The sequence below is a fragment of the Chenopodium quinoa genome, unplaced genomic scaffold, assembly GCF_001683475.1.
Source record: "Chenopodium quinoa cultivar QQ74 unplaced genomic scaffold, ASM168347v1, whole genome shotgun sequence".
Lineage (NCBI taxonomy): Eukaryota > Viridiplantae > Streptophyta > Magnoliopsida > Caryophyllales > Amaranthaceae > Chenopodium > Chenopodium quinoa.
The window spans coordinates 491,883-515,015 of record NW_018742412.1 but is presented as its reverse complement, the minus strand read 5'-3'; the positions used below and the strand labels follow the sequence as shown (position 1 = coordinate 515,015).

The window sequence follows — 23,133 nt, the reverse complement described above, 5'->3', positions numbered from 1 at the left end:
TAACTCTTCATTGGTTCCCGAGCTCACTCACTCACTTATACTCATAAATCCCGCCTTTTGCACATAAGTGAGATCACAGCCCAAAACTCACAAAAGCTAACAAAAGTACATATAAAGCATCAAAACACACCCTAAAATGCTTCTCTCAACCCATGATAATAAGGCTTATCAGTGCCTTAGGACATAATCAATTTTTGTTGAATCAAAGTTGTTTCATTAGACAACCTCCACATCTTGGGGAGCGCCGTCCAAGATCGCGTTGCCTAGAGCTATCTTCACTAGTACATAATTGACTTTATGTATCACGTCTTGGTAACACTTTTTGTTAGAGAAGATTACTAGATTTATAAGTAACACTTTGGTAACACTTTTTTAGGATGTAACACTCAATGTAACACTTTTAACATAAGTAACATTACAAAGTAACACTTTCATAATAAGTAACATTTTGTGGTAATATTAACAAAAAACTTTTGTATACACCCGGTTTACACTAATATTACTGTACATCGAGCAGTATAAAGGTAACTTTTAACTAATTTTAGGGTAACTTTTTGCCTTTTTTTGGGTAACTTTAAATATAATACAATTTTTATATAAATAGACAATAAGAAAAGTTTTATAATGGTAATTTAATTACATTCAATCACTAATAATAATTGATTTTTAGTCATTTAAATTAAAATGTGATTCTTTACTAATAATTTTTTTTGTATTGGATTACTTTTATGCATATTAGGGTAACTTTTATTTATTTCAGGGGTAACTTTTGATCAATTTAGTCTATTTTTATAGTGGATATGATGTACAATAATTATTGTACACCCGATTTTTGTAAGTTTGTGAACATTAACAGGTGTTACCTTGAGTTTTTGGGATAAAAATAATTTAGATTAAAATTTCAATTAAAAAAAGGTAGTGTTAATTCCTAAGTTTAACAATTTTTTTTTTGAAACATAAGTTTAACAATTTCATTCATTTTTTTTTTTTTGCGGGAAACAATTTCATTCATCTAGCTAGGTTAATACTATCTTTCCAAATAAAAAATAAAATAAAAGTTAGGTTAATACTATTAGCACCAAAGGAAATTAAAAAAAAAAAATTTGGGGCAAAATTTATTCTGAAACCGCCAAATTAAACAAAATCAAAAGTTGTATTTCATCCTCTTCACAGGAGGAACGAAATTCTCTAACCTAGTTTCATCAGAAAAATCAATTGAATACACCCGGTTTACACTAATATCCTCTTCACAGCGCAATTTCATCAGAAAAATCAATTGAATCCTTGATCGTGTAGCGCAATTACATCAGGGAAATCAGTCGTTTCCTTGAAGCTGTGGGTATCATCAAAATCGTGCTCCAATTTAAGGTATTATCTGATTTACGAGAGTGGTTTTTAATTTTTTTTTTGTTTATTTATTCATCATATTTCAAGAATCTATAAAATGCTTATTCATTAATTTCAAGAATCTAAGAAATCAAGCCTGTATTTTTAAAAAAAAAAAAATTGAACTCTGAAATAATTTAATCGGGTAGGAATCAATTAAGCGTTTACTCTGTATTAGTATAATTGTAGGAATTAAGCATTTATTCATTAACATAGGTTTAGAGAGATTACATGCAAATTGTGCAGAGCTTGTTAAATAGTGTATTTGATTGAAGACACTTTGAACTGATATACTGAATTTTGAAGATGTGATTATTTGAGTGTTATTCTGTGTTTGGGTTCTACTTATTGAGGTATTCGTGAATTCCATTGCAATTTCAGAGGCTTGGATAATCCTTTTATTTTTTCCTCAAACAATTAATCTTCAATTCAGATGATTTGTTTAAATTATTTTTTGATGATTTGCTTAAGTATCCAATAAGATAACGAGGATTAGAACATAGTTTCAATGATACAATATGTACCCTTAGCTGGTTTGAATTAAAAAAAGTTACTAACTTCTTCAAATTTTACACCATGTTACAATGTGAAATGCACTGTCAGATAATCTAGAATTTGATAAGTTTCAGGACATCATAGTTTATGGATCTGACCACATCCTTTTAGAATTAAGGCTCTGATTTATTATTCTTAGCTGTTAGATTTTAGCATTCTATATGCTTTTTGTAGATGAGACTTTGATCTTTCACAAATCTTGAAGTAAATTTGGCAGGTTTTGCATTGCATTAGAGAAATTAGTTGTAAAGTGTCTGGGCAATTTCCCTGATTTGCAAGCTTTTCACTTGTGGTTTTTCACTTTCATTTTTCTATTGTCCTCTAGACTCTACTTTTATGGTCAATTTGTTTGGCTTCACTTGTTATTAGTTAAATATTTTAACAGAAAAGGTTTTCACTTGATGAACAGGGAGAATTTTTCACCCAAAAAGGTTTGGAGTCTAGGGGATGGGGATCTTAGAATAAGGTGTTAACATTTGTAAATCAAATATCCTGTAGGATTGTGTCATTGCGTTTGGAGGTTTGCTAATGGTCAGTGCTTTTATATAGGGATCAACGTAAATTGAAGTGTGAAGCAGCAGTAACTGACTTTGTTTAAATTTAACTTATTTGAATTGAATTTGTCTAAACAAGTCCTAATAAGTTAAACCAAATGAATTGAACATTATTTTTTTTTTTTTTTTACTTGTTTCATTTCTATTATTATTATATGAGGTTGAATATATGGGCGTTTGTTTCTATGGATAATGTCATTCCTTTTGAACATGTTAAATTATATGCTAATATTTTAAATCTTTAAATTTAATTATGTATAAATTTTTATAAAGGAGACAAAGTGAGTAGTTAGACCAACTTCTTACAATCTAGTCACGAGTATGAGAAAGGTGTAGAGGATTATTTAGATAAAGAGTTTTCAACACAAGCAATTAGAGATCAAATTTCTTGCCCGTGTAAGGTGTGCTATCATCGCTTTTGGCATCATAGAGAGACAATTTTCAATCATTTGATTGCAAACGGGATCGAGCCAGGATGGCATTGTTATGAAAAGGGCTTGTAATCAACATCAAATAATGAAAGGGATGTTGAAGACATGCATGATGATATTGAACGTCTGATATATGATGTTCATAGAGATGTGGCAGAAAGGTGTGAAGGGGTTGGAGATGAGCCAAATGATGAGGCTAAGAAGTTTTATAAGTTAGTTGAAGATGGAAAACAAGAGCTATATCCTGGGTGCAAAAAGTTTTCAAAGCTATCATTTCTTATTCTTTTTTACCTTTTGAAGTGTACTCATGGGTTAACTAATGTAGCAATTTCTGATTTTTTGGAGCTTTTTTCGAGAAGTGTTACCGAATGCATCCAATTTGCCTAACTCTTTTAATGAAGCAAGGAAATTGATAAAAGATCTAGGTCTTCATTATGACAAGATTAATGCATGTCGTAATGATTGTATGCTATATTGGAAGGAGCACGAAGCTGCCACGTCTTGTCATGTTTGTCATGCTCCAAGGTGGAAAGAAACACAGACTGAAAATCAAGAAGATATTACTAATCAGCCATCTAAGAAAGTGCATCAAATCCCCGCAAAAGTTCTTTGGCATTTTCCTCTTAAACCAAGGCTTCAAAGTTTGTACATGTGTTCAGAAACAGCAAGGCGAATGAGGTGGCATGATGAAGAATGAAAGAAAGATGAGTTATTGAGGCATTCTGCCGACGATGAGGCGTGGAAAAAATTTGACCAAAAGTACCCAGATTTGAGCAAAAGTACCCATATTTGACCAAATGTACTATGTTGTGTGCTTACCACCATGGTTTCATACACAACCATGGTGGTAAGCACACAACATAGTACATGGCCTGTTGTTATAATTAATTACAACTTACCACCACGGTTGTGTATGAAACCAGAATTCTTAATGTTATCTCTCCTTATTCCTGGGCCTTCCTCTCCTGGACATGACATTGATCTCTACCTTCAACCATTGGTTCAAGAACTTAAAGATTTGTGGGAGTATGGGTTGGACACATATGATGCGCAAAAGCGTCAAACATTTAAGATGCGTGCAGCTTTACAATCAACGACCAGCGACTTTCCAGGTTATGTTATGCTATGCTATCTGGTTGGAGCACCAAAGGGAAGTTTGCATGCCCCTATTGTCACTACGAGACTGATCATATTCACTTGAATAATAGCAATAAATCCTACTATTGGGCTCATCGTCGATGGTTAGATGAAAATCATCCTTGGCGGTATGATATGGAGTCTTTTAACGGGGAAAAGGAAGAGAGGACATCTCCAGATCCTTTAACAAGGTATCAAATTTAAGCTTGTTGGAAAATTGGGAAAACAAATTTGGAAAGTTACAACCAAAGAAGAAATATGTAGATTGTTCATGGAGAAAGTCCTCCGTCTTCCACACTTTGCCTTATTCGAAAGATTGTGGGTGTCGTCATCATTTGGATGTCATGCACATTGAAAAAAACGTATGTGATAATGTGCTAGAGACTTTATTAGACATACCTGGAAAATCAAAAGATCATCATAAGGCTAGATTAGATATGCAAGAAATGGGTATAAGGGAACAACTATACCCTATAGATGCAGGTGACGGGCGGTATGTTTTGCTGCCCAAAGCATCATTCTCAATGACGAAGGAAGAGAAAAGCATATTTTGTAGTGTTTTGAAGAAGGCAAAGCTGCCCCAAGGTTGTGCATCAAATATTGCAACGGGTGTGCAAGTGAAGGAGGGGAAAATATCAGGGTACAAGAGTCATGATGCTCATATAATAATGCAACACTTGCTTTCGTCAGCTATTAGAAAAACTTTACCAAAGCATGTTGCTTTACCTCTTATGAGATTGACCGGCTTTTTTAGAGAAATATGCAAGAGAGTCATCAATCCAAAATATTTGGATCGCCTTCAAGCACAAATTGTTGAGACTCTTTGTGAACTAGAAAGAATATTTCCACCATCTTTTTTTGACATAATAGTCCACTTACCGATTCATTTAATTGATGAAATAAAGCGTGGTGGACCAGTTTGTGATTGGTGGATGTACCCTATAGAAAGGTACCTTGGAAAGTTAAAATCATATGTTAAAAATCGATGTCGCTCGGAGGCTTCTATAGCTGAAGGTTATTTGGCTGAAGAGTGCTTGATATTCTGCTCTAGGTATTTAAATGCAAGTGTAAAGAAGCAATCTAAGTGGTTTAGCAAAAGTCAAGAGAAAAGTAATGAAATTGATGAAGAATCACCTTTGTTCCCTAAGGCAGGTTTTCCTCTTGGGAGGAAAAAGAAAGGGAAGAAGAAAGGGAAGTCATACACTCTTGATTCAAACACAATGACTCTAACACATCGTTATGTGTTGTTTAATTGTGAAGATGACCTAGTTGAGAATTACATCAAGTGAGTAATTTTTCATTTATCTTTTTCCGTTGTGTTTGAATTTCTTTTGTTTTATTATCTTACTTATATGGTTGTTTAATACTATGAAGGGAACATGAAGAGTTTGTAAAGAAGAAGTCTAAAGATAGACAAAAAAGAAGGTGGAAAGAGGCACAAGAGCATAGCAATGAATTCATGGTTTGGTTTAGAGGAAAGGTCGAGGTGAATTATGTCCCAGATCATATCAAGTGGCTATCCAAAGGTCCTTCTAGTGTTGCACGGAGCTACACCGGATATTTTTGTAATGGATATAAGTTCTACATAAGAGATCATGATGAAAAGTGTAAAACGCAAAATAGTGGAGTCTCTTTGACAGCTTTGACTCCAAGCTTCGCGAGTAGCAAGGATCACAATCTCGTTCTTGGTGATGTCACATACTATGGGATTATAAGGTCTATAATAGAGATAGATTATTGGAGTGCTTTCAGTGTTGTGTTATTCAAGTGTGATTGGTTCCATATGGAAGTAGACGATTATGGACTCACTCGTGTTAACTTCAAGAAACTGTGCTCTAAAGATGATCCTTTTGTCTTGGCATCACAAGTGCATCAAGTGTTCTATACTCAAGACGACCTTGAAGAAGATTGGTACTATGTGAACCAAAATTTTCCAAGAGACTTTTTTTTATGTCGAGGGGCAATCTGAACAAACGTTTATGAGTGAACTTCGTGAACCCGCGGAGGATGTAATTTCTGCTACAGGTCATGTTGAACATCATAATTGGTGCAGAGAAGCTGCTTATGACAGAGTTGAGGTTCATGTGAACAATGAAATTATGGATGATAATCGAGAAGAAAGTTCCGATATAGATGACACATATTGGGATTGGATGGAACCATCAAAGTGAAATGTCTAGAGAATTTAATTAGAATTATTATTATAATAGATTTAAACCTATTTTGTGGATTTCACAAAATATCATTGTAGTGTTTTATTTTTCTATCTTAACTTCTTGTGTTATTTTTTTTGTTTTTAAGTCAGTGGTTAAATAAAGTGTTGTGAAACAGAGTACCTCTATGTTGCTAGTTGATTTGATTCAAGGTTTGATATTATAGTGACAATTTAATATTCAAAGGGTCATTCTTATTTTCACCAAGACCCAAATTACATTTAGCCAACTGTTGAAATGTTCTTTCTACTCAGAATATGTAAATTAATCTAGACTTTGTTTTATGTGCAGTCAGGTGTGCTAAGGTGCTCAAACTTCCAATCAGGTGCTCTTTCTTTGTCCTGTCTCTCTCTTTTTTTTTGGCTGCTTCCCTAATATTTTGTTGATTGACTTTACTCTGGTTGTTGTAGTCGATGAGTGTGATTAAACTGGTTATGTGTCCAAACTATGTCTGGGACTTCAAAATAACAACTTTAGTTGTGGCTGTTTGAGTTCTAGCTACTAAAGGTGCTCCCATGAAGGGGGTAAAGTAAATTGATGAATTACACTGTTAATGGTACTAGTAAATGTGACTCAAGTTTTATTTTTGGAAAACAGTCAGAATTTAATTTGTAGAAGATGAACTATGAGTACCAGACACCCACGGGGCCACCTGCTAAGAAAGGTGTCCCTTAGAATGGTTTTGCAAGCAAAACATCATATTTATAGACTGATCTTATCTTTCAACCTTCCTAGCTGAGATCTGACCTGTTCAACCTTCATAGACTGATCTTATCTTTCAACCTTCCTAGCTGAGATCTGATCAGTCCTAATCTTCTGCTCATCTCCGATAATTGTGAGGGTCAGGTCTACATATGTTAATGAAATATTGGTTGCTTTTTTGTGAATTGCGTAAATGATGTCCAAACTTGTAAATTTTAGGTGGATTGCTGTAGGTAGATGCATTTTTCATTTATTAAGTTCTAATTGGTTGGAAAATGTAGAATATGTTGATACAGATTGAATGAATTGCTTCTGGAGACATTGGCCAAATGAACACATTTTTTCATGTTTTGCTTGAGAATCCTTTTTGTTGTTTCCGCTTCATATGTATACTTTTGTAACCATAATATATCAATAGGTAAATGCTTTGATCAGTCAAGATGAACACAATAACAACTTTAGATCTGTTCTCAACTTCAGATATTTGTATTAATCCTATGCATCTTTTGTCATCAGGGTACCACGCTTGCAGTTTCTTACACAATCCTATTAGCCTAATGCAATGTGACACTTAACTAAAATGGAAAAACCATTCTTAGACATATAAGAACTAACTTGCTTATCATTTCTTGGCTGCTAAATATATTCCAGAAATCAGGGTACCATGCTTGCATTTTTATCCATTTTGGGAGCTTCTTGCTCATTTATGATTTTTTGTTACCCTTACATGAGCTTTTGTTGCTATCTTATCTATGTAAATAGTATCAAATATATGGAACTATTTTGCATGACTTCTAAAGTTAGGAAGGCTTAAGTGGTCGTTTTGCGTGGCCTTTATTTCTGACTATGAACCTTTTTCCAGTTTTTCGATTTTTCAATTTTTTTCCCCTCGTGAATATGAACCCCTTTCTGTGATCTAAAGATACTAAACTGATCTACTGTACCGAGCTAGATCTGAAATTCATAACTGAAATCACTGAATAATGTAGTAATCTAACTTATATCTGAAATTCAGAACTAATTTCAGAACTGAAATCAGATCTGAAATTCATAACTGAAATCAGACCTAAATTTCAGAACTGAAATCAGATCTGAAATTCAGAACTGAAATCAGGTTTGAATTTCATAACTTAATTCAGACCTGAATTCAGATCAGAATTTCAGATTTGAAGCTCAGAACTGAAAATCAGATCTAAAATTCAGAACTGAAATCAGTTTTGAATTTCATAACTTAATTTAGACCTGAATTCAGATCAGAATTTCAGATTTGAAGCTCATAACTGAAAATCAAATTTGAAATTCAGAACTGAAATCAGTTTTGAATTTCATAACTTAATTCAGACCTAAATTCAGATCAAAATTTCAGATTTGAAGCTCAGAACTGAAAATCAGATATGTAGTCAGAGCTTAAATTCAGAATGCTTGTGTCTTTGTGTGCGTGTGTAAAATTCAGAGTGGCTTAGTGTCATAAAAGCCTGAATCCACATTTGTTTTTTTATTGTCAATATTGAAATGAATAGAGAAACTATAAACCTAATCTGGAATGGCAGAGTTTTGAATGCTATTTGTATCAAACCAAATGCCAGCAATACATACATATTTCCATGAATTATCACTGCAAGTACACTCATCCATTCCCTCGTCTTTATGTTTCAAGGACTAATCACTGCAAGACTAATCTGATGTTTTTGGAATGAGTTTTTCTGTAGGAAGCGATGGCAGATTATGAGAAAGCTAGACAAGCAAGGATAGAACAAAACAAAAGCAGAATGAAGGATTTGGGGGTTATGTCCATGGCTTATCAGCTGAAACAATCTATGAAGGGATCGAAACAAACATAAAAAAGTAAGAAGGTGACTAAAGGTACTGACGAGTACACACCTAATGAAGAGGGTGAATTGAACCACTGAAGTGAAGAGGATGAAAATCAGATAAGGAAAAACAGTGTAAACTTGAGGTCTCATTCGAAAAAGGAGTTTTTTTTTTCCCTGACAACTTCATTATGTGAATCAGAATTGATAAAAAGTCATGGAATACTTTTAATGTTTTTGTCAAATACTTTATTGCAGGATGTGGCATTGAGAGGGAAGATTCCCACAAACATTAAAGACACAACAAGTGTCTCTTCAGTACCAATGGCTAATCTTGTTAAGATACGTCATCAAAACACCGAAAAACAACAAGTAGGGCAAGGGTTGCAAGGGACAGATTCAACGCAAAGAAAAGTCCAATTAGGCAAGTCTAATGCACAGAAAAATCTATCGTCCCATAGTTAGCAAGAGAAAGAGGTTGAGCTTGGGAAGGGTGTCCAAGCTATGATAGCACAGAGTAAGACAGTGGTTGCTCCTGGTTCACTCGGTGCTTTCAGGCAAATGAAAACAAAATTGATAGAAAAAGAGAAAAGAGCAAAACAAACTGATTTATTACAACGATAACTACAACCTGTTAACAGGACTAGTTCACAGGTCCTTTTAAGGGGTTCGCAAGAATTTTTCACAACCACAAAGAATTGAACCTAACTTACAGGAAGATTACGAGAATCATATGTGTTCAAATGAACGCAATTTGGAACAATATGCAGATGAAGAAGATAAGTATAGTGAGGATTTTAATACTCTTACCCCCGAGGAGCTAGGAATGCAAGCTGAACCATTAATGAATCATGAGCATGAAAGTGAACAAATAGGTAATTATCACTAACATTCTGCTCTAAATATTTTAAGATAGATATGTTAAGAGCAATACATGATTTTAATTTTAATGACTTTGTTCAGTTAATTTTGATGTAGTACTTCCAAAAAAGAAGCATACCAGAGGACCTACTATGTGTAAGGATGTTCATGAATGGACATTAGAAGAGCGTAAGCTTATTGTTCTTAATGAAATGGGAAAGCCTATTGGTCCTGACGATAAGACCGTAGATACATTTACAAGATTCTTAGGGACATTAGCTCGTAATGCTTCTCTAGCGCCGTTGAACAAGATTAATTGGCATCATGTTAAAGACAAGGATGAAATTTGGAATTATGTGAAGGTATGTACCTTTTATTATGTATTCAACTGCTAGTATTTTGTGTCTTTATATAGCTGCCACAAATTTAACCTACTTGCAAATTAAAAGACCTGACCTTCACAAAAACAAACAAGTAGGCCTCTGCCAAGTAGCTATCTTAACTAGATCCCCCTTGTAATTTTTTATCACACATCCAGCACCCTGCATAGCAAAAAATTTCTGATATAAAAATATTTTACCACACAATTCTGATACATTCTGATACAAGTACAATTCGAAATAGATTATGATAAAAAGCATAATGTAGTGTTCTTGGTTAAGATGCGCTTCTTTTGGCACTCCCTAATTTTCTTGTTTAATATTTTGCATAATACAGAAGAAATTCATTATCCCTGAAGAAGGTAAGGGCAGTGTAGTGTCATCCGTGGGAAGGATCTGGCGTAAATATAAATGTAGTGTAAAGGCAAGAAACTTTACTCCATATGACAATAATGGTGATAGGTTGGCAGATCCACCTATTACAATTCCAGAAGCGCATTTCAAAGAGTTGCTAGAATTTTGGAATGAATTTGGAACAAGTTCAGGTAAAATTTATTGTTTGTTTCCATTATATGTATTACAATTGCCTACTACCCTCTAAAATAAAAGATTTTAAGCTATGAACTGTGTGCTATGCATGCATGTAGGAAGACAGCAAAAAGAAAAGTGAAATAAGTAAAGATCAAATAGATAGGCACACTATGGGTCCTTGACTTTCGCGAGGAAACAACATAAATTGGTATATTTGTATTCAGTTATTTCTTTCTTATCGTTCTCACTATGATCATTTAACAATCTTTATTGAATTCTTATTTTGATGTATTTTTAATTCTAGCAACAACTAGATGTTGAAAAGAAGCCACCATCCTTAGCACACGTGTACAAAGAAAGTCGTAAAAGGAAAGCAGACAAACAATACAAAACTTCTTACGAGCCCACTCAAAGTAACATTGTAAGTCTCCTTGTCTCCACTTTTTTTTGGAATATGATTATTTGTGTGAAATTAGCTAGTTATTTATTTGTTATATTTCCAATTATAAGACAAGATGGAGGAAGTCCAAATGCAAAGTGAAATTGATGGAGATGTTGCATACTTTGAAGTAATGAATTAGCCAAATAACTTTGGCCTTAAAAAAAAGCAACCAGGGATATGTTCAATAAGGGGAAAAAGCAACAAACCAATAATTCCCGATGAGTTCCTAAAGCCCTATAAAGACGAAATTGTGAAAGAAACAGTAGTAGAATTAATGAAGACGCTCAAGCAAATTGATCCTAAAGTGGTGGATACTTTGACTCGAACAGTTGAAAATGTGTCATCCAATCTAGAGCATAGAAATCAAGTTCCAAATTTAGACTCTGAACAACAAAAAAATGAGGTAATGGTTAATATATTCACTTTTAGAAAGCATTCAATAGGATTATTATTTTTTGTTCTGGTTATCTGATATATGTTGCTTTTACAAATACATAGGATGAAATTGTTGAAGATGAAGGCTTAGACTAGCAAGTCAAGATGCATGCTGCTGATTGCATAAATGTTCCGCTCTCTACAGTTTTTGCTCTCTGCCTGTTACCGCTTTATGCTGTCAAGATGCCTATTTTATGCTAGCTGTTACTGCTTTCTGCTGCAGTTTTCTGCTCGTTGTTGCTGATGCATGCTGTTGTTTTCTGCCCATTGTTGCTGATGCATGTTGTTGTTTTCTGCCCGATGTCTGCTACTACTATCGCTGTCTGTTGCTACCGCTATTTGCAGCTTTGGTGCTGCTCTAATTCCTTCTAGGTGCTGCTTATGATATCTGCTGCTGTGCTCCTGCTGAAGTTACTATTGCTTTTTTTTTTTTTTTTTTTTTTTTTTTTTTTTTTTTTTTTTTTTTTTTTTTTTGTGAAACAAAAAAGTGGGTAGAATTTGGTGGTCTAATTTCAAGGCCGAAGCTGACTTATTAATTTTTTTATTACATAACTTAGCCAAACAAAAAATTGGTGTTTATAGATTTTTGTGAAGAAACTATGAAATTATATAAATTCAAATAATTGTTTATCGTATATGTTAATTTCACTATCGTTGATGTTGAACATGTAATAATAATAATAATAATAATAATAATAATAATAATAATAATAATAATAATAATAATAATAATAATAATAATAAATGTTACCTATTAATTATTAAGGTGTTACAGTAGTTTGCAAAAAGTGATACATAATGTCGAATAAAGTGCTACAATATGTCACAAGATGATTGAAAAATGTTACCTAATAATCAATTAGGTGATACGTTTGTTCGAAAAAATGATACGTAATGTTGAATAAAGTGTTCCTATATGATCGAAAAATGTTACTGAAGATGAGAAAGTGTTACTTGAGAAATAAAAGGTAACACTTTAAAAATGATACTAATAATATAAAAAAGTGTTACATAAGTGGGTTTAAAGTAACACTTTTAAAAGTGTTACCATATGTTACCCAAAGTGTTACATAAGACCTTAGGGAACATGGGCGGAAGTATCACCCACTAAAGTGTTACCTATTGTCTATAATAACACTTTTACCACATTATGTAACATTTTTTGGGTGTTACTTAAGGTTAGTTTTGTACTAGTGCTTCTCAAATAGGGTGATGACTTTTGCATCCTCGGGAATGTTGTCAAAGACCACTACACCCTAAGCTGTCTTGTTCAAATTTTCTCATCTCCTCGCCTTGGAAGTGATAGCTTTGCATGTCTTTGAAAATTTGCGTTTTCTGTCTTAGATCTTTGTAAAGATCACTTGTCAGTCTGGGACTTAGTGCACCTGCATATATTTTTTTGGACTACAAGACTTTACTCATGTTTTCCTTAAGGTTGACCTAAGGTTTGTTGTGCTTGACATTATGATTGCTTTGACTTGAGGTTGACTCAAGGTGATTGACATGTGTGTGTAGACTCAACTCGATGTGATATGACAGACATGAATCAATGTGCATGACTAGTGTGTGCTTTGTACTGTGATGTGCATGACTCAAAATGTAGAAAAGCAAAAATTTTCCGTCATTCTTATGGAGGGTACCGACTTTCTCCCCAAAGAAAGACACAAAAAAGAATCGAAGTAAGTGTTTGAGGTGCATGTTGAACGAGCTTATTCAAATGTATGCATTGATGTTGTTTCTCATGGTGCAAGGATTATAACATCCTAGGCTATCTCAATTGTTGACTCGATAATGAAAGTGTTTGGGTAATTTATATTTGTGATGCAATGATGATTATGATATGACAAAGCGTAGTTCAATGTTGTGTCAAGATTTCATGAAAAAAGGTTCCTTAGGGGAGGATTATTTGTCTATGTATCTTTGATGTGTGTGAAAGTGACACTAAAGCTAGGCTGCAAAGGCTAAGTGTGTGGAAAAATATTTTAAAAAGAGTAAAATAGTGGTGACTCTTAGGCTAGGTAAGCTAATAAGGTAGGGATCAAGCCCCCAAGTCTAGCTCTAAATGGATAGGGATGAGCATTGGAGATCCCATGATATGATCATGCATGAAATAAATATGAATGTGAATGAATGCATTTTTATTACGGCTGCACCTCAATGTGAGGCTGCCTACGTATCCGTTAGGGATCAAGCCGAACGTAGCTCTAGCTGAATCTCACACAAGTGTGTGTATACCACAAAGAGGTCTTTTAAGGGTTGTAACGTGGCAAGCTTAAACCAGCAGCATACACAGAAGCTCCCGCCGCCTCCTCTCTTCTTTGGCCTACTGGCCTACTTAAATGAAAGGCCTTGTGCGAGTTTGGAACTCCCCTTTTCCTTTCCCCTTTGACCTGTGCCAAACTCTACCTTTGTTGTTGCCGCAGGTAAAGTGAAGGGAGAGTTGGCCAGAGCTCTTCGCTCGATGTCCTCGGCGAGGGACGTTTTCAGATAATCTCTTTCGAACAACCAAATCACAGTGTCTTGCCTTCCCCCAAATGATTGGTGTGGCGGTTGCACACAACGAACGAAAGACCAACGAGGATTCAGGAGGAGAAGGAGTAGGGGCTAACTTTCATTGAAGTAGAGGCACGTACGCTAAAGTTTGAAGAAGAAGGGGATAAAGGCTTAAGACCTTAGATAAGCCCCAAGGTGTGCAACCTTATTTTTGAAATCTTTATATTTTTATGCTTGAGGTTTCCTCCCTTTTTAACATTCATTCTTTTGTTTATTTTTTTTGCTCTTTATTATTTTTTATTTTTTTTTTTTTGCTTTTTTTTTTTTTTTAAGTGTGGGCTATCCCGATCATGTGGTCTATTATAGGAATGTAATTTTGAAATACCCAAAAAGGAAAGTAGGAATGTAAAAAAGGGACGGAGGGAGTACATTATACAGAGTATTGATTAGTTTGAGCGAGCATTAAAAAAACAAATTGATTTTTAGGCAAGGTAAATAAATTATTCGGTTAATATTATAGAGCACGTTATGCCTTAGGGTATGTCGTTCTTTATTTCTCTACTTAGGTTCTGTTCACATTTGCTGAAATAATTAGAGGTGAACTAAACTAAACTGAACTATATAGAGTTGAAATGAATATTTTATGAGAGAAGAAAATTAGGAGTTGAAATGAATTAAACTAATTGGAGCTGAAATTAAACTGAAGTGAACATGCCCTTAATCTATCAATTGACAAGTTGTTTTTAACTTCTAATTTATACTTATGATTTGTGAATTGTAATGCTTTGATAATAAATAAATTAGTCACTAACAAATGTATGCTTAATTGCTTAAAGTTAATCACTAGAAATTATTGGCCCTCGAAAGAAAAGGTTTCAAGATCCGCCACTGATATCAAAGACATTAGAACACTTGCCCTTATGCACACTTTAATTTTTTTTTTTTTGCTTATTTTGAATATATTTTTTTAGATATAGGCAAAATCACTTAAGCTTTTGTATTTGCATAAGTTGCACACCATCCCTTCCCAAGGATAGGTAGATGTGGGTTAAAAAAATAAAGGTCTATCATTAGACGAGGCTCAAAGTGGTTTATCAGGAAATGATTGTATATTTGAAAGTTGAAAGGTGATGTGATAGGCTACAAGGGGTGCCTCAAATCATTAGTATACCTTGTGCTTAGCTCGACATTTTTTTTTCAATGATCATATGCAAGGAAATAAATGCTCATTTTATAAAAAGCAAAAAAGAAAAAGCCTACAAAATAAATTTTACGGAAAATAAAAGGTGTCTATGCTAGACTTATTGGGGAAAGGAGGAATTAGGAAATAAAGGAATAAAGATGTTACGAAATCTTGTCGTTTAAGCCCGCCTCTTGTCTTGTGCCTTATCATCACTCGCTCTTTTTGCCTGCTGGAGGTATGGGAAGCTGATGAGTGTCATTTATGGTACTCATTTGGTTCTTTTTAGGATGAATTTCATGCTATTCTATAGCTCTTTTACATAGCTTTTCCTTTATTTTACTCTTTATTTATTTTATTTTTCATTTTCTAAGTTGGATTTCTTTCTTTATGCATTTCTTGGTTTATTTTGTTATTTTCTCTTTTATTTGCTTGTTTTCCTTTATTTTTCAGGTTAAGGTCGTTATCCAAGTTTCTAGAGGCCTCCTCCCAAGTTTGGCATTGATTAGGATGCCTAGTGGTCTCTATTTGAAGCTAAAGCATGGAGAAGTGCAAGTTCCTAAAGTCCTTGAGCTGTGCATTCAAGCTGTGGGGGCATGATTTCTAGTCTTGAACCCGCAAACATGGAGATTAGAAACTAAAAGGTTTTGTGTTTATCAAGAGCATTAAGTGGAACCCACGAGGAGCATCGGAATGATAGGGAAGAGGGCTCCCCTGCTCCCAAACGCGGGCGCGCGCGACCATGGCACGGCCGCGCGGCCTGGTGGCGCGGGCGCGCCTGTCTTGGTCCCTGTTCCGTACCCAGTTTTGAGTGGTCGCGCTCTCGCTTATGGTTGGTCGAGCCTGTATGGGTTTATTTGGGGACGATCTAACTAACTTCTCTTAGTTAGTTTTACTATATATAGATTTTCTTTCTTTTTTTAGGAGGAGAATTAGAGGATAATTAGAGAATCATTAGAGTTCAATTTTTCAGAAATTAGGATTAGAATTTTAGAGAGAGAAACTCTAGATTGTAGATAGAGAAGTTCTTGATTGGTCATTGATGATTGATGATTGAAGATTGTTAATTCTAGCATTTCCTCCATTAAATTGAAGCAAGTTTGTAAGGATTTCTTCTACTTTAATGCAATTTTTAGCTTATCATTTCAATTGTTTTGTTAATTGTTCAAGTTTGAATTGAATCTGTGATTGAATTAGTTCTATTGATATGATGATGATGAAATTGTTGATTAGCTTAGTTTTGATCTTAATTTCAATGAATTGTGAGTAGTTCTCTTGATAGGGGAATGGTGAAACATGTATGAGTGATGGATTGATGCTAATTGGAGGAAATTGACGGAGTTGATGTTTAGATTAAATTGGTTGATTGATTAAGTGCATGTGTGTGATTAATTGAAGTGTAGCTAACTTTGATTTGTTACACTATAATACATTATAAGCTTGCATTGATACAGAAAATTGATATGTGGCTTTCTTTTGTCGATTGAGTTGGTTTGCAAAGTTCCTAGTTTAAGTCTCTTGTAGTTGGCGCTAGCTTGAATTTTAGGAGATTAGCCTACCCTACTCTTTTGATTGCTTAGTTGATTTTCCCTCACAACACTTGACTTAGTCATCTCCAATCCCAATTAGCTATGTCCATTCCGAGTACATGCGTATTCTAACCCTAGTGCTTGTTAAATTTGATTTCATTTGATTGTTTTGATTACACACACCTTACTTTATTGCTTGAAATAGCTTAGATTTGACTTTATCATTCATTTCCCATTCCTAGTGGTTTGACCCTCGACTTACTCTATGCTTTGTGTAGGGGTGTGTTGAGAGATAATAAATTTTATTTTGACCAAGGGTAGATTAGTTTTCAACGCTAGTCTCGCTTAGGGTAAAAAATGGTGTCGTTGCCGGGGAATGGCATAGATGATTGCTATTTTTGTTGAGTCTATTTCACCTTAATCTCAAAAATACAAAAACATTTTTCTCTTTAGGCTACATTTGTAGCCGTACTATTGATATTTGCTTTGAGTTTTGGTATGCGTAGGATAAGAGGTAGGACTTTAGTGCCATTTGATCCGGAAATCGAGAGAACAATAACAAGGATAAGGGTTGCTAATCGTTTTGTGAGTCCAAGCTCTCCAAGAGAAGAAATTCACCAAGAAGGAGAAGAAGAGGATCAAGTAAGCATGGGAGAAAATCCAAGAGTTGCTTTGAAGAAGTTGGGAACTCCTGGTGCATATAGGTTTGAAAGTGGGATTGCTTTGCCAAAAACACCGGAAAATGATTTTAAGATAAGACCGGCCATGATCACTTTGATTGAAAGAAGACAATTTAGTGGGGCTAAGATTGAGAGTCCGCTAAACCATCTCAAAGAGTTTGAGAAGTATTGCAATACTATCAAAGAGAATGGTGTTTCTCAAGAGTTTATTCGGCTTAAGTTGTTCCCCTTCTCTCTCATAGTTTGAGCTTTGGAATGGTTAGACAAATAGGTCAAGCCAAATTCTCTTAGAACATGGGATGAAGTTACCAAGGAATTCTTGTCTAGGTTCTACCCCCAAAAGGAAACGGCGGTGGCAAGGGCTTTGATCCAAAGTTTCAAGCAAAAACCTAGTGAGAGCTTGTATGAAGCTTGGAAAAGGTATAAGGAGTATCCAAGAGAATGTCCCCATCATGGCATCCCAACCTATAAAATCATTCAAATTTTCTATGGAGGGTTGAGTCCTCAAGGCAAATCGTGTCTAGACGCGGGAGCCGGAGGCCCAATCATGAACATAACCGAAGAAGAGGTTGTGGACATTATAGAAGATTTGGTGCCCCATTACATGGATTGGCAAGAAGGAGAAAAAGAGTTTTCAAGAAAGAATGGATCAACGGTTTACTCGGTTGATCATCTTAATGCCACCAACAATCTATCCTCTCAAATTGCAAGTTTGGGGAAGGAGATGACAACAATCAAGGCCAAGCTTGAGAGTGAAACTTCCAATGTACAAGGTCATCCCTCCCACATTAAAGGAAGAGGTACATCTTCTAACTCTACTCCTCTTTCTACTTCTAACAATATGCCCAATGGATGTTTGTTTTGTGATAATTGTGGGTCTTATGACCATGATGCTTCTACTTGTTCAAATGGGTTTGAAAATCTTGATGATGGTTAGAGTAGTGAATGTGAACATGTTAATTTTGTCTCAAACAATAACAATGTTCAAAGGTTTGATGGACTAAGAAACTTTGGAAATAGAAATTCTAACCAACAAGGTGGATGTGATAACTATAACAATGGTAATTATAGGAACCAAGGAAACCAAAATTTCCGAGGCAATTATAATAACCAAGGTTATGGAAATCAAAATAAAGGCCAAGGTTATGGAAATCAAAGCCAATCTCAAGGCTTTGGTGGCCAAAGCAAAAATTTTGGCAACAATCAAAATCTAGGAAATTGGAACAATCAAAATAGGGAAAATTTTCAAAACAATCAAAGGGGACCGTCACCCGGATTTGGTCCAAAGCCTCAAGGTGTTGGATAAAATTCCTATTCTCAATCGTCCAAGTCCAATTTGGAGGAGATAATTGAAAATCAAACAAAAATGTTGAACACCTATATGGCGGTGAGCGATAAGAAATTTAATGAGATCATGACACATAACAAAATGCTTGAGACACAAATCACCCAAGTAGCAAACACTTTGAAAGATTGTGCTAGTCCTTCTTCATTTCCTTCTCAAGGAGTTGATTCAAAGAAACCCATTTATTCCATCACCACAAGGAATGGAAGAGTTCTTGAAGAGAGAGTTTCTAGGGATTGTGAGGAGGACAAGAAGAAGAGTGTTTCAAGTGATCAAAGAGAGGAAGATGTGTCAAGAGATGTGAGCAAAGAAGAGAGCCATGAGAAAAAGAAGAGTGATGAGAAAAAGCAAGAGGAAGTGAGAAAACTCGACCTTCCATGTCCCCAAAAGTTTATGAGGAACAAACTAGATGAACAATTTGAGAGATTTCTTGAAATGTTGAAGGAGGTCCATCTTTCTATCCCTCTTACTGAAGCCATGACATAAATGCCTAGATATTCCAAGTTCCTTAAGGATATCTTGAGTGGCAAGAGAGATTGTAATGAGATAGGTTCGTTAAAGCTTGGTGAGTGTTGTAGTGCTTTGATTCATAATGACCTCCCCTAGAAGATGAAAGATTCGGGTAATTTCTCCAATCCTTGCAAAATCAAGAGTAGGTTGTTTGAGAATGCTTTATGTGATTTGGGTGCTAGTGTGAGCATAATGCCCTTCTCGGTCATCAATAAGCTCACTACTACATTTTTAACCTATTGCAACCCTCAAATCCGTTGCATTAGGCATTAAAATCCATGGCATTAGGCCTATTGCAACGGCCATGTACCGTAGCATCTGCTGGCGCTGCAGTAGGTCCAATGCAACGGTAAAGTTACGTAACACAACGGCAAGCTTATAGTTGTTGCAATAGCTAAACATCTAATGCCACGGCACCCTTATGGCCGTTGGAGTAGCTATATTTAGCTAATGCGATGGCAATAAAGTGCTAACGCAACGGCTATAACAATAATTATAATAATTTTAAATAAGAAAAAAAGAAATAATAATAACAACAACAACAACAATAATAATAATCAAATCCAAACTTTATTAATATAAGTTGTAGACTTGTACATTGTTAGTTTGTTACCCTTAGGGAAAATTACAAAATTATACAGTATGTCACTAATTAAACCATGAAATGAGTATCAAAATTAAATATTTTTGTGTCGTGTCTTATTAAGTCTTGCTGTGATATGATCAATTCAGGCATTCTGCTTTCTAGGCTCGGGGTTGTTCTCCTTTCTTCCTCACATTCAAAACTCGCGGAAGTACTTGTTGTGCTGACTTACTTCCATCTTCTTAATCTGCTTATGCAGACTAGCACCATAACAGGTACCTAAACAATGCAACAATAAGCATCAATTGAGATACACCCATACATACACTTTCAATCTACTAACCCAACATAACAACAAAACAAAATAAAAAATCCTGATGGCTGATACCACATGTATTGAAATTCAAATTACCCATCTCTTATCATATACAAATCTGTTCTAAACAAAGATTATTATATGCAGTCATCAAGAATGATTTCTATGAACATAATCAGCACTAAACAACCTAAATCAATCATATTATTGTCATAATTCATAATCTCTTGTTTTTTCAAACCCGTAATGGGTGCCTTATATTGATAACTTATCCGTCAAAACATAAGGAGATAACTTATCCATCAAAACATAAGGAAAAACTTCACAAGGACAAAGGTTTTCCTTAACTTGTTCAAAATCGTAAGGCAAAACACGAGCTAAGTTATGGGCAATAGTATTCCCATCTCTCTTAACATGGCACCACAAAAAAGAATTAAAATCAGCACAAGAAGACTATATTATTTAAAATAGTATCAAGATCAGTGAGGTAAACCGAGGCCTGTGATAATCTGGAGATAAGGACTTGACAGTCTGCTTCTAGAATAACATCATTCAAGCCAAAGCGTTTGGCTATTCTGACTGCCATAGCAGCAGCTTTGCTTTCTGCCACAACATGGGGCTGGTGCGCCTGGAAGAAGCGGACAACACCTCCCCCTGCCAGTCTCTTGCAACAACACCAAGCCACACCCGCCCCTCAAGATTCAGTGAGGCATCACAGTTGAGTTTAATCGTTTTATCGGGTGGGGGAACCCATTTCTTTGAGCTTCTACATGTAGTTGTCTTGGCACCACCATAAATCTTTCGTGCATAGAGGCCACAATCAGCAGCAAGTCTGAAAACTCGCTTAATAATCACAGGGTGGTAAGTGTCTTTTCCATTCAAAATCATGTCATTCCTTCTATTCATAATCTAAGAATTACTTCATGCGATGTAACAAAATTGAAATACAATAAGATTACATTCAAATAGAATTGAAAATACTCACTGTATTTCCCGACAATACCAACCTTCTTGGTTCTCTGGGCCTGTTTACATAAACAAGCATAAGTAAAAAAATTTCTAAGAAAAAGCTGAGCATAATCATCGCACATCGTAGACCAATAAATACCACAATTAAAAAAAATGCTTAGTTGCTGATGCCCCACCTGAAAATGAAGGTCAGAGCTGAGAACGTTCTTTCTGTCTGGGGGAAAGAGGAAGCTTTTGTTTCATGACATCATAAACTGTCCAGTTCAAATGGAAGTCGATTTTCACACAGTTGGTTTCTGACTAACCCTGTGGGTTCAAAATATTACTTCACAGATCTTCTTTGACGACCTATAGTAACTATAGGAAATCGCTTCAACAATTGTAAATTGATTATCAACCAGTACATATATTAATGGGACGAAAATAAACAAGTCAGTTTTCAAAATAGATTGAAAATTCACCACATTCAAACGGTCCAAAATCGATTAATACCTTCCACCATATACCAAGAATCCAAAAGCTGCACTAAATGAAATAACTGCAATAACCACCTACAATATGTTACAGATAGCTTGATTGTCTTTATCAATAGCAACGATGAAGCAACAATAAGAGAGGTATGTATATACGCTAACAGTGGAATCTGTATATCTACTTGGCCGTATCATTCCAACTTCCATTTCATGAAGTATGCACTCCGTATGAAAGATTAATAGTCTAAATATATATATTTTAACCATTCAATTCAGTCATTGTTTATACTAGTAAATGAAGCAAATTCTCAATTTTATTTTATATGCTTAAGTTATCTTTCAATGCCTAAATTTAGATAACTTTGAGTGTGCCAGCAACAATACCAATATATTGAACTAAAATCACTACAAAAGATTACAGATTGTAAACAAATGTTTCATAAACCCTAGATAACAATTAATACGAACCTCAAAAGCCAGCAAAACTTATAGATTAAAAAAATGTTTCATAAACCCTAGATAACAATTGATTTCAACCTCAAAAGCCAACAAACTAAGCTAATAATCAGCATTAAAATGAAAAAATTGACATCTCATCAGATCAAATAAACAAAAAGCGCAAAAAATAGTAGTGGTTTGGAGTTTTTAAAATGCAAATTTCACAATAACTAACATTTCAAGCAACAAAAAATCAAACAAATCAATCCAAACTTATGTCGAATAAATCAGATTCATACACAATAAATTAATCGAAACTAAATTATAATCGATGATTGAAAAGAGAGAGATTGAGAGGTGTACCATTGCGACGAATGTCTACTGATGGCGGTCGGACACAAGATCCACGACCATTGGAGTAACAGGTGATATAAATAGTGAGTAAATAACAAATTAATAGAAATTCAAATCCACCAAAGAACCCTAGATTGCTTACATTGACAATTAAATCAAAGATAGTTAAACCCTAGATTGTCAAATTGATATTTGATGATTAATAATAATAAGTACCTCAACCCAGCTTCAATGGAAGGAAGAAAGCCCAGAGTACGCCGCTTCATCGGAAAGCTCGCTCAATTGAGGAAAGATAGAGTGTGTGTGAAAGAGAGAGAGTGGGTATGTATGAAAGAGGTCCTCCAAGGGCTCCAACTAGTGACTCACAAAATTCTTATTAGAGGGGCGGATTATCTAAATTTAAGCGCATTTAAAAATTCCAAAATCACTACCGTGGCATTAGCCTTTTAGGCCATTGTATTAGCACCCCTAATGCAACGGCTTCTTGAAGCCGTTGCGTTAGCCCCACCTTTTGATGTACAAAGTTTATGCCGTTGTATTAGGCTTATCTAATGAAACGACAATAAAACGAGCCGTTGCAATAGCTATTTTTAACCGTTGCATTTGATAAAAAATGTAGTAGTGGCTAAAGCTAGGAGAACTTCTTCCTACCAACATGGCTTTGCAATTGGCCGATAGGTCTATCAAGTTTCCCAAGGGAAGAGTTGAGGATGTTCCCCTAAAGATAGGTGTTTTTACAATTCTCGTTGATTTCATTGTGCTTGAAATAGAAGAAGATGACCACATTCCTAGTATCTTAGGGAGACCGTTCTTAGCTACTTTGGG

At 35.0% G+C, this 23,133-nt stretch overlaps 2 protein-coding genes and 1 long non-coding RNA gene across 9 annotated transcripts; 2 read left to right on the top strand and 1 right to left on the bottom strand.

The window, feature by feature from the left end:
- Nucleotides 1–762: 762 nt before the first annotated feature.
- LOC110706198 lies at nt 763–11,885 on the top strand. 4 transcript variants are annotated; one of them, XR_002508266.1, is made up of 10 exons: nt 763–1,368; nt 6,568–6,601; nt 8,688–8,935; nt 9,048–9,664; nt 9,768–10,012; nt 10,368–10,575; nt 10,678–10,769; nt 10,866–10,982; nt 11,072–11,406; nt 11,502–11,885. XR_002508266.1 is itself a non-coding variant. In XM_021884096.1 (7 exons), exons 1-4 carry the CDS (start codon nt 9,523–9,525, stop codon nt 10,698–10,700), a joined length of 633 nt encoding a protein of 210 aa, XP_021739788.1. In that variant the 5' UTR covers nt 8,524–9,522; the 3' UTR covers nt 10,701–10,769; nt 10,866–10,982; nt 11,072–11,406; nt 11,502–11,885. The 4 variants fall into 4 exon arrangements, 1 of the variants encoding a protein (XP_021739788.1); XR_002508270.1 differs by having other exon boundaries at nt 8,688–9,664; nt 11,077–11,406; XR_002508265.1 differs by having other exon boundaries at nt 8,688–9,664.
- LOC110706188 lies at nt 3,892–6,561 on the top strand. Its single transcript, XM_021884088.1, has 2 exons — nt 3,892–5,348; nt 5,438–6,561. The coding sequence occupies exons 1-2, from the start codon at nt 4,408–4,410 to the stop codon at nt 6,030–6,032; spliced, it is 1,536 nt and encodes a 511-aa protein (XP_021739780.1). The 5' UTR covers nt 3,892–4,407; the 3' UTR covers nt 6,033–6,561.
- Nucleotides 11,886–19,721: 7,836 nt separating the features above from the next.
- LOC110706174 lies at nt 19,722–22,765 on the bottom strand. Of its 4 annotated transcripts, none has more exons than XR_002508263.1 (3): nt 21,536–22,765; nt 21,220–21,400; nt 19,722–21,099 (listed from the first exon to the last, which is right to left on the bottom strand). It is a non-coding gene; the product is annotated as an uncharacterized LOC110706174 (long non-coding RNA). The 4 variants fall into 4 exon arrangements; XR_002508261.1 differs by having other exon boundaries at nt 21,220–22,335; nt 22,525–22,765; XR_002508256.1 differs by having other exon boundaries at nt 21,220–22,332; nt 22,525–22,765.
- Nucleotides 22,766–23,133: the final 368 nt, after the last annotated feature.

What these genes read in the sequence shown, in the direction of transcription:
- LOC110706188 (XM_021884088.1), top strand. Translation starts at nt 4,408, where the DNA reads ATGCACATTGAAAAAAACGTATGTGATAATGTGCTAGAGACTTTATTA. An exon ending in CTAGTTGAGAATTACATCAA is followed by an intron (nt 5,349 to 5,437) that starts GTGAGTAATTTT and finishes AATACTATGAAG; the next exon opens with GGAACATGAAGAGTTTGTAA.
- LOC110706198 (XM_021884096.1), top strand. Translation starts at nt 9,523, where the DNA reads ATGTGTTCAAATGAACGCAATTTGGAACAATATGCAGATGAAGAAGAT. An exon ending in AAATTTGGAATTATGTGAAG is followed by an intron (nt 10,013 to 10,367) that starts GTATGTACCTTT and finishes TGCATAATACAG; the next exon opens with AAGAAATTCATTATCCCTGA. An exon ending in TGAATTTGGAACAAGTTCAG is followed by an intron (nt 10,576 to 10,677) that starts GTAAAATTTATT and finishes GCATGCATGTAG; the next exon opens with GAAGACAGCAAAAAGAAAAG.